Source organism: Phaseolus vulgaris, chromosome 7 (assembly GCF_000499845.2).
Source record: "Phaseolus vulgaris cultivar G19833 chromosome 7, P. vulgaris v2.0, whole genome shotgun sequence".
Classification (NCBI taxonomy): domain Eukaryota; kingdom Viridiplantae; phylum Streptophyta; class Magnoliopsida; order Fabales; family Fabaceae; genus Phaseolus; species Phaseolus vulgaris.
In genome coordinates this window covers 8,310,637-8,328,878 of record NC_023753.2, presented here as the reverse complement: position 1 = coordinate 8,328,878, position 18,242 = coordinate 8,310,637, and the positions used below count along the sequence as shown (strand labels likewise).

The window sequence follows — 18,242 nt, the reverse complement described above, 5'->3', positions numbered from 1 at the left end:
TTTTATTTATTTCAATTTTTTATTCAAATAGGACATTAAATAATTTAAGATTTGTATTTATTTAAAGTTTTCAATAATTTAGAAATTTTATTTTTTCATATTTTTATTCAAATACAATATTAAATAATTTAGAATTTATATTTATATTTATTTAAAATTAAATAATTTAGAAATTTTATATACATTCCATTTTTATTTAAACAGGAACTTACATAATTTAAATTTTGTATTTATTTAAACTTTTAAAAATTTAATTTATTTTAAACTTTTATTAAAATAGAACACTAAATAATCATTCAAATATGTCAATCCAATAATTCTATATCATTTATATTTTTTTATTGAAGTTAATACTAGAAATAATTATTAATTAAAAATAATTAAAATTCACAAACAAATTAATTAAATTATTAAAAAATAATTTTAAAATTAAATATAAATTTATAAACTTATATTTTAATAAAAAGAAAAATTTCAATCATATTTTTCAAATTTTCATAAACATTTTTTATTTTATTTATCTTAATTCAAACAACTTTATTCTCATAAATTATTTCAAATAACTCTGTAATTCAAATAAAATATAGAGTTGCCAATACCTATCACATACTCGTAGTCACAGTGCAGGAAGAACAACAGTTTTTATGGAGAACTGCATTGTTGATTCCCCTGTCTCTTCATATTTCGAATCTCGTAACATCCAAAGAGTGAACTACACCTTGTATTGTCATACTTCATTGCTTGTCAGCACTTTTAGTATAAATAGGAACACTCTATCTTCCACATTTTTTTTCATATAAACTATTACTACTTTAATTCTGCACCTATTCTATTTTTCGAGATCTATAATGTTTGGTCACATCAAATGCCTGTGACTTTCATCTATAATATAATTCTCATACCTTCTCCAAGGACTCAAAATGACATCATAAAAAAATCTTGTTACAATTATTTTTTATAAAAAAAATATACATTGATATAGATATTAAATTCCTGACTCATGTGGAATGTCATCTCAAGGAAGAGCCTAGATGGATTAATTATAATGACCCAAAAGTATATTTATTTCCTAAAATTTATTTTATATATTATAAATTTTTTAAGAAAATATCGATTTTTATAAATAGTATGTATTTTAATGTAAAAAAATGCATTATTTGTTTTAATTATTTGTTGACTACAATCAATTACATTCAGTAACCCTAAGCAAAAATTGATTTCTAAAGTTAATATATGGCAGAATAAGCTTTTTCTTTAAATTTTTCTTTATATCAATTAAAATATATTTTTTACTAAAATGGTTTTTCTTAATATCAGTTATTTATTACTTTTATTAAAGGAGAGGCAATTTTCCTTTTATTTCATTTAATTTTAGTAAGAAAGTATTTTTTGGTAGGTTTTATAGAAATAAATTTTTTCTTTTTTTATTCTAATAGTCTAAAACTAAATAGTAAAAAAAGTGAGAAATGCAGTGAGTTGAAATTTGAGTAGTAGAAGAAAATTACATTGAAGAAAGATGAGATGGTGTGTTAGCATGGATATACGAATCTTGGTGGGTGTCCGTACTCTGCAAAGGTTGCCGGCTGTGGGACCGAAGAAAAGAATAAAAGATCTAACATCTCTGCCATACACAGACACGTGCGCCCAACACTCACTCACGCCATTGCCTACTGTCACACTCCATATGTCTCTCCATCTTCAAAGTTTCACCCTTTCCTTTCCACTTTCAAAACTCTCTCTCTCTCTCCTATTCTAAGAACTGCGCAGTCATTTTCTCTCTCTGCGGAAAACCCAAAGAAGAAAACACCCCATTGTTTTTTCCTGTGAGTCAAGAGTGATTTCCCACAGCAACATTCCAAATGTGCCGTCCGTGGTCGGCTTCCACCATTATTCTTTCTCTCTCTCTATATCTCTCATTTTCTTTTCTTCCGACCTGCATTCATAGAAGCTGAGGAACACCTGGTATGGGCTGTGTTCAGGCCAAGCCATTGGATTCGGAAGGTCCAGACTACAGGAGCCTGGAGAGGTTGAAGTTGGATAATGGGTATGTCGCAAGTTCTGACTTTGTTGCTCATAGGAGATCCACTGGTCAAAGACATGACCCCAATAAGGACCATCACAGGCTGCATCAGCCTCAGAGAGAACAACCCATAAAGCATAAACTTAAGTCTGGTGTTGCCAATGATGGCGCTGGGCATCATAAGGGCAGGGTGGTTGGAAGAGAGGGGAAGCGAGTCACGCGTCGTGATGATAAGAAATTGGCAAACAAGTGTTGCTTTGAGGATGAGATGGTAGATGGGTGGCCAAGGTGGTTGGTTGATAATGTTCCTGCACAAGTGTTGGCTGGCTTGGTTCCTAGGAGTGCTGAATCCTACAAAATGATTGATAAGGTCTTTCTTTCTTGGCTCTGTACGAGTTTTGTTTATGATATGGATTAGGCAAGGATAAGAATTATATAAACGGTTGTGGATAATTCTAAGTACAAATATGCTTTTACAGAATTTTTCTTGCAAAATTATTTGGTTATTCTGTGCATAGTGAAGACGGTTAGCTGTAGGCTCTAGCTCATCAATACTCCACATTGGGTTTGAAAAATGATCAGACATTTTTTAACATGTGGAGTCAGTGTTCTGCAATTTATAATTATCTCTGCTTGAATCTAATTAGAGTTTCAGGTATCTCCACTTGCACTGAGAATAGGTGATTTGAATTTGGTGATTCATGCAAGCAGACAGTTCAATTTTTTGTGCAATGCATGATCGATTTGAAAGCTTTATTAATCATAATCATACGTACTTAGTTTAATCGAGGTTCGATCAGTTATATAATGAAAACTTCAAGCAATTGAATCATGATATTGATTTCTATCTAGATTACAGAAGTTTTTATCCACAATGGTATTCAACTACTTCTTAAGTTTTATTGTTTTCAAACTATTGACAATCTACTATGCGAGTTTTGTTCATTTATAACAATCAAAACTGAAGTGCTGTCCTAACTGATAATGGCAGGATGGAGCAAACTAGTTGACTTATGTTATTTACGTTTTGCAGGTAGGACAAGGAACCTACAGCAATGTTTATAAAGCTCTGGATAGAGACACAGGAGAAATTGTGGCCATGAAGAAGGTTCGCTTCAATACATCAGAACCTGAAAGCATAAAGTTTATGGCAAGAGAAATTACGATATTACAGAGACTGGATCATCCCAATGTAGTTAAACTTAAAGGATTAGCCACTTCAAGAATGCAGTACAGTATATATCTAGTTTTTGACTTCATGCAAACAGATTTGGCACGAGTTATTGCTCGTCCTGAAGAGAGACTATCAGAACCACAGGTTAATAGATTCTCTTTGATGCTTTGGTCGTTTTGACATTTGGACCCTTTTATTCTCCTTAATGATCTTAAAAAGTTAATGTAGGTCAAGTGCTATATGCATCAATTACTTTCAGGTCTGCAGCATTGCCATGACAGGGGAATTCTTCATCGAGATATAAAGGGGTCAAACCTTTTGATTGATAAAACTGGGATGCTTAAGATTGCCGATTTTGGACTTGCCAATTTTTATGGTCCAGATCATCATCAGCCTCTCACTAGCCGGGTTGTGACACTATGGTACAGAGCTCCTGAATTGTTGTTAGGAGACACAAACTATGGAGTTGGTGTTGATCTGTGGAGTGCTGGATGTCTCCTGGCAGAAATGTTCAAAGGATTACCAATCATGCCTGGCAGAACTGAGGTGATGAAGATAATGGCTTCCTTTTATCTTCAAGCATCTTTGGCTATTTCTGAAATTCCTTTCTTTTTATACTGTCTTTAATTTTTGTTCTGTATAATTTTGTGTTATGTTGTCTGCATTTCTTACTGACTTCAATTTTCTAGATCTGCTAATCATGAACTTTCCCTGCTTCAGGTTGAGCAAATTCATAAAATTTTCAGGCTATGTGGCACACCATCAGAGGAGTATTGGAGAAAATTGAAACTTTCTATAACTTTTAGACCTCCAAAGTCTTATAGACCCAGCCTTGTAGAAACTTTCGGGGATCTCCCTCCATCTTCTTTAGGTCTTTTATGCACTTTGCTTGCTTTGGATCCCGCATTCCGTGGAACTGCATCTAAAGCTCTTAAAAATCAGGTTAGCAAAGAGTAAAGACAATAATTGCTATTCCTAAGTTATTCTGACTCCAAACCATTAAATTACGCAATGCACAATACATTTCTTGGCTATGAATTTTCAATTTCGCATGCCAATTTGCAATTCCAGTTGCCAATTAATAGAATATATATGTTTAATGCGCATTTGTGTGTTAATGGCTTAATAACTTCGTGCATTTTTTATTTGACTAATCATCTTCAATGAAAATTACATTATATAGATTTAATGTTCTCGTGATGATTCAGTAGTGACTCATTATCTTGTAGAACTAGTAGATATAGAAAAACACACACAAAATGCAATAATATTAAGTTCATCATGCAATTCCAGCAGTTAGGAAATAATTAAATGACTTAATTGCTCACAATTTCCAACGTACGAGTGTCTTTTGTGTGCAGTTTTTCTTTACAAGCCCATTGGCATGTGACCTCTCTGGTATGCCTGTAATCTTCAGAGAGGATGATGAGCGTGTTCAAGCCAACGAACAGATCAAGTAAGTACTTTTTAGCTATAAAGGTTTTGAAGGGCTTCAGTCATTTTATTACACATTCATACATATCCTTCTTCTGTTACATGTCTACATGTATGTGTGACAGTGATTAATGGTATATCTCTTATTTTCATAGTAAGAGTAAGCCACATGGGTAGTTCTGTTTTCAGAATTTTGCAAATTGTTTCATTTAAGCAGTATAAAATGCAGCTAGTTACCCGAATGACCATCTTGTGACGAACTATTGGATGCCATTATTTTTATCCTGTATCATGAGAGGCATTTGCCAATCTCTGTTGCCATCATTAATGTAATTTTATTTTGAACTTCCTAGTAGTTGAGTGCAAAACAATGCCAAATGCTTTTAAATCTATATAAAATCCTTTTTGATTTTTGAGGAACAAGAGAAGCGAGATTGTAGGCAACAATTCTGATGAGAGCAACTTCATATACGCAACCCTTGTCCCAAAATGGACAACTAGATTAACAGTTCATACATAAGTTGCTACATATTGGTATTTGTAATTGGGTTTGGTGATCTGACATATGTTTATGCTATGGAATTTTTGTTCAACATGTGTCATTGAACTATTAATCCAGATACATTTGCTCAAATGTGGCGATTATATAAAGAATTATTGTCTTGAAGATTAAAATTCATAATTTCAATCCTGGCATCAGATATCTTAGTGTTTTGTTGATACTTACAGGTACATGAACTCTAAAATCAGGCGTTCTCGGACATATCTGGAGCGTCGTAAGAATTCAGTATCTAAGAGGCCAATAGAGCATACTGTATCTTCTAAAGAGGTATTAAACCTTGTGCTTTAGGACTTCATACGAGTGACTAATGAAAAATTGAGATTTTCCACTCTCATGCTTGATGGAGTTAGATTCAAATTTTTCTTCTGTTTGGTTTCCTAGTAGCTGTCGTTGTGTTGACTTGTTTCTCATTGTGCCAGACAAAGTGTTTGCTTGGAACACTTTTTGTGGTTGATATATCTCTCTGGTCCACGCTTGTTATAGCTGGAATATTGCTCATAGTAGACCATATGTTAAAATAAAGCTGACACTATCTCTGCAGGGACACAGCACCAAAAGGAAAAAGATAAATGCATCAATAATTTAAACCTACAGATGTTGTACTGTAGTGTATGTCTTCATATTTATAGCTTGATCTTTAGCCATACTTTTCTTGTTATCATTTTGGTTATGTAATGCTACTATTGCAACTTATTTGATGTATGTTTCATTGATGTATTGGTTTCACATATTGTTTCAGGAATTGGTAAGGAATGCTAAACCTGAAACTTTTGCTCCAACTGAAGACATGGATAGCACAAGCAGTACCTCATCTAGTGTAAATCCTGGAGGGGCTAAGGACCAATCACCTTTTTTTCTATCTCCATTTGGGGAATTAGATCGAAAGCTATCTCCAAAACCTCACCACCATGTTAATGTTGGTGAAGAAAACATCAAGAACCTTCCTCCATTGCCCAAGTCAAAACCAAATGCTACCAAGAATGATGTCAGTAGATACAGACCAGACCAGTTTTTTAGGTCAGCTTCCACCAGAGAATTTAGATACTTAAAAAGGGAGGAGCGTTTACTATTGGAATTTGATGATTAAACTATGGGAGAATGTGAACCCAAAATGGTTATTTTTATTTTAGAATTTGGTGCATTCTGAAAAACTTTACACATTCTTTTTCCTATTGCTGTGGCATGATTTGTCTTCTCCTGACATTTTGATTCTTCAGTTCAATAAGCATCAGCCCAAGTTGCATGCTTGTCCAAATCTCTTTGATTAGATTGTAAATGAACTTTACTATTGTACTATACATGTCATAGGCACAACTTTATGCACATGGTTCAAATCCCCTTGAGCATGGAATAACTGATACCATATGATACTGTATATTTATTTATATGCTGCACACACATCTCAAAATTACTCTAAAATTTAATGGCACATCAATTTTCTGTACTGTACCGTTAGCCCGTTAATTTTGGAAATTTATTTTTTACAGGCGTGTGTAAAGGAAAAAAAAGAGTTGAAAGTCCAAATAGGCATAATTTTATCAAGGGTAAAATGTAATGTGAATTATTTGATATTTAAATAAAAAGTTATTACGGAAAAGTTAAATAATTATGCTACACACATTCTAGTGCCTATATTCATGTGGGACTAACTACACAATAAAATGCTTGCAAGCATGAACGATTATGACTGCAAGTGATGTGTACCTAGCATTATTGTCGTAGTAAATAGATAGTTCGTTTTATTATTGGGGGAAGAAGCTTGCACTGAAGTGTTCAATCTTTTGGTCCTGCTTTTTTACACAATTTGTAAAGGAAGAAACTTTCACGCAGTTAATCACAAAATTGTCAGCTTCCAGAAGGAAGTAAGTAATGAATGTAGAGCTAGAGACATGCAATTGGGTTTGGAACTTGCAATTGATTGTTTTGCACTGTTGTATCAATAATTAAAGCAAGTATTTGCTTATTCATATCATTATCGAGCCTAACAAATTTTAGTTGTCCACATCAAACAAGACGATCTGTGAGTTGGGGTGTCACATTACATGATAGCCTTGTCTAAATCTCTATTATCCTTCCTACTTGTTTGTTTCAATCCTTTGTCGTTTTCTGTTTCATGATCAATTGAAAGAGTCCAGTCATTGAATTTGGATTTCTGGATTTTAAAGTTGGATACTGAGTTTGGAGGGTTAAAGTTGTTAATAGAAATAACTGTTACAGATTGGGACTCATACATACAAATTTGGTCAGAAACTATGCATCTCTTTTTTAATTACAGGGTTTCTTAGAACCATGTGTGGTGTTGAACATTGCGGCTCCAACGACCAAATCCAACAACAAATATGAAGATTGTAACAAGGGCAGGCTAAAATAAGATTCTTAAGAAAATTAAATTAGGCAGGTTTAGGCTAGAGCTGTCTTCATCTTGAAAAAAGTCATGAACAGATATTGAAGCCACTTAGAGTACTGTGTTTAGATTGCAGATATTGAAACATTGTATGTACCATCACCAAACTTCTGACCAGGAAGTAATAAATATGTATATGTCTTGCAAAAGTGAAGGATAAAGGTAAGTTGACTCTTATACCTTGAAGCAGGGAATGTTTTAAGTTACTTCATTATCTGTACTAGATAGGCCTCAAATATGTAGTTTCTAGAATAAAAGATAAAGCAAAAGGTTTATTGTTAAAATTGTAAAGTAGGAAACCGTATTAAGATTTTTACTATTTCAGATCCTTGGATAAGAAGTTCAGAGCACAGATCACATATCCAAAAGAGAAGAACTAAACAAAGAAAAGAGTTTATTACTAATCACAATTTTTAGAAATATTTTGAATTCTTGCTTGTTTGATACAAAGCACGCTAGTTTGCTCTCCCTCATACCAAAAGACCAGCCAAGAAACCCTTGATTGCAACAAATATACGTTCCAAACCAGCCAGTGCTCTCTCATGTTTTATGCATAACATCTTACCTCATAAATACACCACTGCAATATTTCCTTCATAAAGGCCTTACCTTCAAAGTTGATATTACTGAACACAAGCAACTCCTACGGTTGGTCATAGTTCACACACCATAGCGAATGTCACTGAACTTGTTCTTGATCCACTTGAAGCTGTTTCTGACACTTGTTTTAAGCTTTCCTTCGGCTGTCAACACATTATAGGCCTTGATTCTTTTCTTCCTCTTGAGCTCTGGATCATCTGATGTAATAAACCCAGTTCCCTTCTGGGTCGGCCCATTAAAATTATATGAACTGGACCGATCTCTGAAACCAAATTCAGTGTAAGAACAGGAGTATTCAGGAAAAGACTTGCTTTTCTCCATGATCTAATCCACCAAGTTTCAGAAATAAACCTTCTCTTTGATCTCTCAATGCATGAAACAGGAAATATTTGTATTACATAGGTAAAAATGGACAACCTGGTAGAGGGTTTTTAGAGGGAAGAGCTACATCATGATCCTGTGTGGTGGCACCCCATGTGTGGTGTTGGATAGTGCCCTTTTGAGCTTTGAGAATCATTAGGGTCATTGGTAGTGTGGGAAGTGGGGCACACTTGTAGAAATAGGAGATGCCACCATCTACACTAGTGATGACACAATATGAATTCTCATGGCCACCCTTTATAGTGGGGGGTCCCAAGTTGTTGTTTTATTTAGTTTTTGATACTGAGATAAGGCACTAGACTATGCTTTGAACAAATGCTGATTTGCCATTTGCAAGCTATTATACATTCACATTTATATTGTTTGGTCGTGCCAAACTTCTAGTGTCCTAACCATTTCTTAATGAAAATAAAATGGGACTCATCTCTCTCTTTACGTCAAAATCAGTGGCTTAGTGCTCTGTGGTCCCTGGACTTTCATTCATGCAGATCAAACATTGAAAAGATTATCTTCATCCGTTTGATTTGGGTGAGAAATTATGTAATGCGATTACGATCTGCTATATATGTTGACAAGTTTAGTATCATTATTTTTTGCACAAATGGGACAAAACCATATGTGCTCCACATATTCTGATAAAAAAATTTATGAAGTGAATTTCATAAAGCCTTTCCATTAGGAATTATTCACTGAATTTTATCCAACCTATTAATTGTTTCAACACAAATAATTGAGGAAGTCGCAAGGCTGTGCTTCTGTCACATATGAAGTTGCATGCTCAAACCTTTACTTTCATTAATGAAATTCAATTTAATAATACGTTATAAAAATTCAAAGAGAAATCAGAATCTCTGTATGATTTTATCAGAAAACTAAAAACTGAAGACTCTGATACACGGTAGACCCACATGTATTATGGTATGGCTACAAAATCAACTGGCCTATGAAAGCTTTGGTTCTCCGTGTTCCTATAGGCTCCAAAATATATTTATAGCTTCTAAATGAATCACTTGGTCGATCTGGTCTATTCAGAAATCAGTATCTTCATGAATCTTCTCAATTTCAAGAACAAAAGATTGCCAAAATGAAATGGTAATGCCTATAAAGAAATAAAATAAGTTAAATATAGTCTGAATTCTTCGAGAATTGGCATCTTATCAATTTGAATCCAAAAGTAGAAAACTAGCAAGCCTCTACCAAAAGAAATGCCCAAAAGGGACCTTTCTTATTTCGGAATACCACAATGGCTCAATTGATGGATCATTTCAGCAACCAACCTATGCATGAAGGTTTATGCTCCCCTCCTGTTCCTTTTTTACTTTTCAGCCTCTGCTAATGAATATTCCAATGTTCTGATCTTACATTTAAGGGAATAAAATCCAATATTTTACATAGAAAACCATTGATCTTTATTTAAAAAACTTAGGTATTTATTCTCATTTAATGTTAAAGGACGTGTAGGTGTATTACTCTAAACCTTAGACTAATTTTGTAACTGTTGAAACTATACATGTACTTGCATGGAACCAAGTGAAGACAATAAGAACACTTTCATGCTGAAAGCAAATTAACATGCAACTCATAATTAACCTGGTTTTGCACTGACTAAAGGTGGGTGAGTGCCTCCTCTCATCAACCTAAAGTTTATTACAGCAAGCAAAGCCAGCATCATGATGCTGATACCAGAAGCATCCCTCCCTTGGCATTATGCAGTACTTGTGATTTTTTACCATTAATCCTTCAATATTTAATGACTCATAACAATGATTGAACCACATTCCATTGCTCAATTACCTATTCTGATCCAATAATGATATGCGATTATTTCATTTTGTTTAGGATAAATTCAAGTAGAGACTTTCCCCTTTTAGTCCTAGGCATGCAGATAAAAGACTTCACATGACAAAACTGTTCTTCATATGGAGTGAATATGTTGCAAACTGCAATCATGTTTTGACAAGTGGATTATCACTTTCTCTCTTTTTTTTTCTTTACACTGTTATGATCATTATAAGGGGAAAACTATACATCAAATTAACAGTATGTGATCATACAGAATATGCTTGTGAACATTGCAAAGTAATTTGTAGAAACATCTTGCCGTGAATGTTGATCTTTCTCGAAAAACGTTCTAAGAAGAGTACAATATAATATTAGTTGTTAAAAATTGTAATTATCGATCATTTTAATCTTTAAAATTACGAAGAAAGAAACATACATAAGTTTGTAGAGTAAAAATAATGAAAAATAAAATTAAGGATGTCACCTTCTTAGTCCCCCAATCTCCCTACATTATTATTAAGTACCCACCTTCTTGTCTCTTTCCCTCTCTTCTATTTCACTTTCCTTTATTTATTTCCATTTAACCTAATTGCTACTTTCCTATTTTCATGCTAATTCTTTCCCAATCTGAACATGGAGCCAACTCGCATTAATCACCTTAGTCTTTGTTTGGATTGAGATGGAGTAAAAGGATTAAAGAAAAGTAAGTAAAGATGAATGTAAATAATTTGACTAATACAATATAATAATTTGCTGTATATTAATATATTTAAAAAGCAATTTGTAAAATAATTTGTATATTAATATATTATTTAATTACTCATTTTTTCTATACTTGTATGATTGTTTTATTTTAGTTGTTATATTTTAAAACTATTTATGTTAATTTATATAGATAGATAGATTGATGATTTGCACATAAAGTGTTCGTCAATTTTTCCTCACAAAGACTGTAAGAGAATGGAATGTGGCTTATATTTTGTACATGCAAAAACCGAAAGTTCGTTTGGTTAGGTATTTTTCTCCAATATAATAATAATTAAAAAAAAGTAAAATTAATAATAAGAAATAAAAGAAGTGGGTAGAGAAGTAATTGTGATGAGTGGTTTGGAAAGGGATAGTTGGCTCCATGAGTGTGATTCCCTTCTACCAATTATATTCAGATTGCTACTAATTAATGCCTCTCATAATCATCATTTATTTTCTTCATCCACCTTTTATTTTTCCTTAGTTTCACCCCTGTTAACAAAAACAAGATTCCAGAGAACCCAAATCCGCCAAATTACGGGCCAATGTTAACGAGGCCCGATATAGACATTTCTATCATTTGGGCCCGATGATCCTGCTAATGCAAAAATATATTACAAAAAAATGATGATAAGGAAGATTTGGTCTACGACAGCACACCTGTTGCATGGTGGAAGAAAAGAAGAAGAAAACGTGGAAAAATATTATTGACTAAAACATATTTCTCAAAATCTGTGAGACCTAGTCTGCATGACATAAAACATAAACTGTATATTTCATATAAGAAAACATTTATTAGTTTTTCTTAAAGTACGGCTCTCAAAAGGCTTTTCCGACTTTTTAAAGAGTGGATTCTTTTTAATAAATCTAAAAAAATGATTTTTTTTCTTATTATATTTTTTTCACAATATGGATTTTCGAAAATGGTTTTAAAAAATTATTAACTTTTAGATTTTTGTTGAGGATTTCGATTGGATCTCTCAAAATGCGATTAAGGAACTTGAGAGGTCAATCTCTTAGAGATCGATCTTCTCAAAACCTTCTCTAAAGATTATCTTACGCACGATAGGGAATTTGAGCGATCAATCTTCTAAAGGTTGATCCCCTTAAAAGTAATGACTAGATATCACCCTACAGACGATAAGGAATTTAAGGGGTTGATCTCTTATAGGTCAATCTCATCAAAATCGATGACTAGAGGTAGTACTATAAATAAGGTCTACCGGTCAAGCCTTTTAAAGTCCACTGTGTCAGAATTTAGGCTGAACAATCAAGCCTTTTGAAATCAACTGGTAGTACTAGAAATTAGGCTGAATAGACAAGCCTTTAAGGATTGCCTGAAAGTGCCAGGAATTAGGTCAATCGGTCAAGCTTTTAAAGTCAACTAGTAGTACTAGAAATTAGGTCAAACTGGTAAGCCTTTAAGGTCCGACTGATAGTACAAAAAATAAGATTGATCGATCAAGCTTTTAAAATCAACTAGTAATACTAAAAATTAGGTAAAATTGTCAAACCTTTAAAGTTCATAAGTATCAAGAATAAGATCGATCAATCAAGTCTTTTAAAGCTCCATTGACAATATCATAAATAAGACCGAAGTCTTTTCTATGCCACTTAATAGTGTTAAACCGAACTTCTTATTATGTTTCCTACTTATGTTTCTAGTCCAGTTGTATTGTATTTGGGTACAAATTTTAGTCTTTATATAGGATAAGGACAATGGTGAAATTTCGTAGTAGTTTTTTATAGATTAGTAAAGTATTTAATGTTAGATGAAAGTTTTATGTTGGATGATAACTATATAGTGTTATCCTCTATCTTGTCCCATATCTTTTCTTTGTATGTATAGGTTAGGACAATCCTTTTTAATCATTTTCAATTTATTTTTTATTGTTGATAAAAAAAAGTCGTAACCTCGAGAAGAAGGTGTCATAAAAATAACAAAAGGTCCTCGACATGTTGGTTCTTGCATACAAGTTCATCCTCTTCATAAGCTTCTAGAACTATCTCTTATTCATTTTGATTTGCTTAACGACTGAATGTTGTTTAATGTTTTTAGGATTTTGGCTTAGGTATGACCAGTAGTTTAAAAAATCAAGTTAGATTTGGTCCATAATGTTGTGTTCTTCCATTCTTCCTAGTTATTGACCTATTTACACACTTTCAAAAACCTAGAAAACCTCGAGATTCAACTAAAGCAAATAACACAAATACCCATAAAAAAAATCCAGAAACATCTTCAGGTTCAACCCATAAAAAACTTGGAAAGTCAGAAAAAACATATAACACCTTAAGATTCTACCAAAACAGAAGTACAACACAAGCAGAACCCAGAAATGCAACCAAACCCAAAACCCAAGGTGTGACCCAATCATAAACTTGCCCAGAAATTCAACCAAACATAAACTCAAGCGAACAAACTCAAACCACTAAAGGAACCCACAGAAATTTGAAGAACTAAAAAGCTTCAGTTCACTATAAGAAAATAATGAAATAAAAACTAATTTTAGAGAAAAAAATAATTAGCTGTTATAGTGACTAAATTAGAGATCATTCTAGAAGCTAAAAAAAAATAGTGTGTAAATTAGTTTTTATTATTGTAATAACTTAGATTCTAAATTTGATAGCAAAATCTTTGGTAGCTAATTAGATATCAATTTAGAAACCATTTAACAATAATAGAAATTAATTTAGAAACTAAAATTTTTTTTAGTCTCCAATTTAATCATTATAGTAACTAATTATTTTTTGTCTCTAAAATCGTTTCTATTTCATGATTTTCTCTTTAGCATGTGTATGCACAACAAATATTCCTTGACCGTTTTGCATTTTCCCACTTAGGCTTTGTTTGCTTCTATGGATGTACTGTTCACAGGGAGAGGATATTAGTTATTTAGATCCAGGGTTTTGTAGGGAAGAGGATGAGAGGATATACCTGTGAACCTTAAATATCCTCTCCCCTCAAAATGAAGAAGAGATGTAGAGAAAAAGCCACATCAACATGTGTTATTTCTGAATTTACCCTCATTCCTCTACAAGGGTTTTTAATATTAAAAAATAATATTTTTTTTTTATTTATATACGATGTGATTTATTTTCTAATTTTATAGTATATATTTAATATTTTAAGAAATTATTTGAAGTTCTCTTTTTATTTAATTTGTTGTTGTGTTTATATTAATATATTTGTTAATAATTATTATGTTATGAGTTAGTAATTTATTTGATAATAGTTTTTTATGAAATTATTTTCTATTGTTAATTATGTTATATTATTTTTAGCATTTTTTTATTATTCTTATTTTTAATAATAAAAAATATTATTTTTTATTTATATAACATCTTATTTATTTTCTGACTTATTTTTTAATTTTTAATGCATATTTAATATTTAGAAATTACTTGAAATTTTATTTTTATTTAATTTATTAAATACATTCTTTTCTAATTATAATTTTTAAATTATATCTATTTCTATTTAATATATATTTATTTTCTAATTTTAATTTTTAAATCTATATGTAAAAGTTGTTTATTTTTAAATAAAAATAACTTATTTCATTATTAAAAAAATTTAATAGGTAAGGATAAATTTGTAAAGTAACATTTAATAATTTAAAAAAAATTAAAATTTTCTCAAAATCATCACATCACTCATAAACTCCTATAAATTTTCCTACATCTATTCTAACATACCTCAATCAAAACATTTTCACTTTCTTCACACTTTCTTCTCTCATCTTCACACATTTACTTCTCCATACATCTACTTCATGGAATCCTCATAGATCACCTCCCAATCCAAACGCATCTTAAAGTGGAAACACCTCAATCATATCGCTTCCAAAGAATTCTCGCTTTTAGGCTCTGCTCCTTAAAGGCTTGAGCACTGCGGTGTCTACTTCCATAGCTCGGATAAACTCTTCTAAATACCCATTGATATTTGGAGAAAGTCCCCTGAAAGGAAATTATGTAGAAGATACATTGTGCGCATAATGAACAATTTAAAGAATGAAAAAAAAAATGATCAGCAAAAGAATAGGTATCTCAACCCTTTACACATTAACAGGCATGGGATAGCTTCATAGCTTCAAACCAAAACGGATAGAAACTTAAGAGGAAGTAACCAAAGTTATCAGAATTGGTATCTTAATTTCAATTATGTCCTGATTAATAAGAGCAAGTCTATTACTAACTATTTTTTTTTACCACATATATATGGAAATGAGAAGCTCTCATTCAGATTTTTCAATTTATTACAACTGAAGTACGTATAACATTAGACAACAGTTCCTTACCAAGTTAGATCATCCTTCAAAAAACCCTCAAAACAAGAAACAAGAGACAAGGGTCTACGCATTATTCATGGTCATAACACATACAACAAACACGACCCGGTTACATTTCTATGAATTCTTGGGCCACATTTTCCACGACAGAAGTCAAGAAGGCCTTGCTATTGGCATTCCTGACGGAGCAGTTGGCACGAATCTCCCCTTGATTTCCCGTCAGCACACTGAGCTGGCCCATCTTCAGCATGGCAAACACAAACTTCTCAAAGAAGAGACCCTGGTTAACGGCAAAGCTGGTGACAATGCCTTTGGTCCTCGTATCGGTGTACAGGTCTTGGTCGGAGGTGAACAGGCCCTGTCGATTCATGAGGTCAACGTAGTACTTGTTGTCGAAGGTATTGGGGGATCGAATGTCCAGCACTGTGGTGTTGACGGTGGTGTTGGTGGGGCAAGTGAGTCTGAGGTTTTTGCCAAAGGTTTTGTCCATGACAGGGTCCTGTGAAGGGTAGAGTCTGTTGGTGAAAGAGTTGCAGTGGCTGATGCCTATGGTGTGGCCACCAGAGAGGGATACCACATCGGTGGGGTCAAGGTTTTTGGTGGCAAGGGAGTTGAGGATGGTGGTGGTGTTGCTTGAGGGTGGTGGAAGGTTGTCCAATGTTGCTTGTCTAGAGGCAAACGTTAACCCATCTCTCCTTCCCAAGGGAATGTTATAGTCTGGTCCTCCTGACTGTCATTCATAATAAAGAAACAATTTGGATAAAGAAAGATAGAAAAGAAAGTGTGAAATGGAGAAAAGGTAAAAAAAAAAATGTTGATGATTGTTTAAGGGTATGGTTGAATTGAGTCACTGGACATCCTTTTATGTAAAAAAAATTTCATGCATATGAATTATTCCATTATGTTTTGTATGTATTATAATGTAAAAAAGAAGAAGCAATTGCATTTGCATTACTTAAATGAATAAACCATGTATTTAAGTATTCAAGTGACACGCCTTAATTGACTGATAAAAGAGAAGCGAGAGTGAAAAATATTATATTTAAAGAATGACAAAAAAAATTAAATAAAAAAAAGACATATTATTTTTGTTTATATATGTTTAACTATTAAAGGTATAATGGCACTTTAAATATTTTCGAATAGAAAGGAAAGGATTATAGTAAGGGACCATGATTTCTTTTCTCATCTCTTATGAATTAAATGAGGGAAATATTCTTTTATAAAGTGCGGATTCTTTCTTAATGTTGTTGTTTGTCATGTCTTTTTCTCGTATATATAAACATGTGTTTTTCTCGAATCAAACAAAAGTTGTAACATTGTTGTGAATAAAAATTAAATATCTTCGTGTTTTGATATTATTTTAATTTCATTTAACTTTAATGATAAAATTATTGATTCTCGGAAGAGCAAAAAGTGTTTTTAGTTATATATATATGTGTATGTATGTATGAAAAAATTCATGTCAATAATAATAGTTTTTCAACTTCGTGTATTTGTTTAGTAGCGATAAAATCACATATGACAAAGACCAAAACATATTTTTCTAATTTTATAATAATGAAATGAATATGCAAACTGGGAATAATAACGAAAATAATGTTACTGACAAGGAAAACAGCATCGCGTGCAGCGAGGGTAGTGATGTCTGAACATGAGACGACTCTTCCACAGCTCTTCTCTAAGAGAGCACGAAGCTTTTCGATGATCTTAAAAGCTTCAGCTCTCAAAGTCAAGTTTGGTGGCGCATCTTTCTCACTCGGCCCACTTGCTGATCCATCCAATAAAACTGACCCATCACATCCCTACATTTTCAATTTTTTCATCTAACCACAGTTAATAACCAACAACACTCATCAATGCATTTGTCACCATATGTTTTCTGTACATCCAAATGAACGAAGGTTTCATAACAGCTAAATGTGGATTAATTTGGCCTAATGACAAGAGACACGTTATATATAGCTGATTCACACAATCACCATTTATATGTAAACTTCATTTATCATCTTCAAAAAAATGTTTAGTGACTCTAGTGTGCAGGAGTGCCAAAAAGCTAACCAGTGTTTGTGTTTGAGTTTGTTTTTTCACCATTATTCGTTCTGTAAACTACCTATAAGCATATATAACATGAAGTTTCGGCAGCAGAAAATCGTGTGTTAACAAGCATGAGATGTTGTGCATAAGGTCCTACCTGAACAAAGCAGTCGTGGAAGTGAAGGCGAAGCAAGCCAGCAGCTTGACCAATGTCGTCCTTGAAGACCTTTTTGAGCTCAGTTCTAACGATAGATTTAAGCTTAGGGCAAGTTTTGTCATAGAAGTTGTATGATAGACCTCTGGCTGTAGGAGGCCTGGCTTGTGCCTCACACACTTTGATAACGGAAACAGAAAGAAAGATTGAGACGAGAAGAAAGCTGAAAATAGCAGTCTTACAAGAAGCCATAGTCAAAAGTAGAATGGTAATGGCTTCAGATGTAGCAAGGCATCTCTAGTATTTAAAGATAAAGTAGTGACTCTGAACGATGGACCACTGCGTGCGAATAATATATGTTCATAATTTTTTTAGGATGTGAATAATACAAATTGGTTTTTGCAATTTATGGTTAGGGGATTCTAAGCAGCCGTGTGGTTAGTTGAAGGCTCCAGAGGAAACAGACAAATAATTAGACAATGACTGAGGCAAGTGGGTCTTTCACTTTGAATGGAACCTAGTGAAACGATAAGCATGTCACATAGTCAATGCAAGTGGGGCTGCATGCACGGAATTTTCATAGAAAAAAAATGTTCCTTTATAACTTCACCAAGAAAATTCATCTCCTATTCATATTTCAATAATAATAAAAAAAATT

At 32.8% G+C, this 18,242-nt stretch overlaps 2 protein-coding genes across 2 annotated transcripts; one reads left to right on the top strand and one right to left on the bottom strand.

Annotated features, from left to right (window-relative positions):
* Nucleotides 1-1,632: 1,632 nt before the first annotated feature.
* On the top strand, nucleotides 1,633-6,437 carry LOC137829534 (probable serine/threonine-protein kinase At1g54610). Its single transcript, XM_068636355.1, has 7 exons — nucleotides 1,633-2,390; nucleotides 3,054-3,338; nucleotides 3,423-3,740; nucleotides 3,915-4,136; nucleotides 4,556-4,650; nucleotides 5,358-5,457; nucleotides 5,930-6,437. The coding sequence occupies exons 1-7, from the start codon at nucleotides 1,965-1,967 to the stop codon at nucleotides 6,275-6,277; spliced, it is 1,794 nt and encodes a 597-aa protein (XP_068492456.1). The 5' UTR covers nucleotides 1,633-1,964; the 3' UTR covers nucleotides 6,278-6,437.
* Nucleotides 6,438-15,321: 8,884 nt separating this feature from the next.
* LOC137829535 (peroxidase 12-like) lies at nucleotides 15,322-18,024 on the bottom strand. Its single transcript, XM_068636356.1, has 3 exons — nucleotides 17,588-18,024; nucleotides 17,004-17,198; nucleotides 15,322-16,123 (listed from the first exon to the last, which is right to left on the bottom strand). The coding sequence occupies exons 1-3, from the start codon at nucleotides 17,834-17,836 to the stop codon at nucleotides 15,503-15,505; spliced, it is 1,065 nt and encodes a 354-aa protein (XP_068492457.1). The 5' UTR covers nucleotides 17,837-18,024; the 3' UTR covers nucleotides 15,322-15,502.
* Between the last annotated feature and the right edge of the window lie 218 nt (nucleotides 18,025-18,242).

Coding starts and splice junctions, on each gene's coding strand:
- LOC137829535 (XM_068636356.1), bottom strand. CDS start 17,836: ATGGCTTCTTGTAAGACTGCTATTTTCAGCTTTCTTCTCGTCTCAATC. Junction 17,199..17,587: donor TCCACGACTGCTTTGTTCAG/GTAGGACCTTAT, acceptor TTGAAAATGTAG/GGATGTGATGGGTCAGTTTT. Junction 16,124..17,003: donor CACGCGATGCTGTTTTCCTT/GTCAGTAACATT, acceptor TATGAATGACAG/TCAGGAGGACCAGACTATAA.
- LOC137829534 (XM_068636355.1), top strand. CDS start 1,965: ATGGGCTGTGTTCAGGCCAAGCCATTGGATTCGGAAGGTCCAGACTAC. Junction 4,651..5,357: donor CAAGCCAACGAACAGATCAA/GTAAGTACTTTT, acceptor TGATACTTACAG/GTACATGAACTCTAAAATCA. Junction 5,458..5,929: donor ATACTGTATCTTCTAAAGAG/GTATTAAACCTT, acceptor ATATTGTTTCAG/GAATTGGTAAGGAATGCTAA.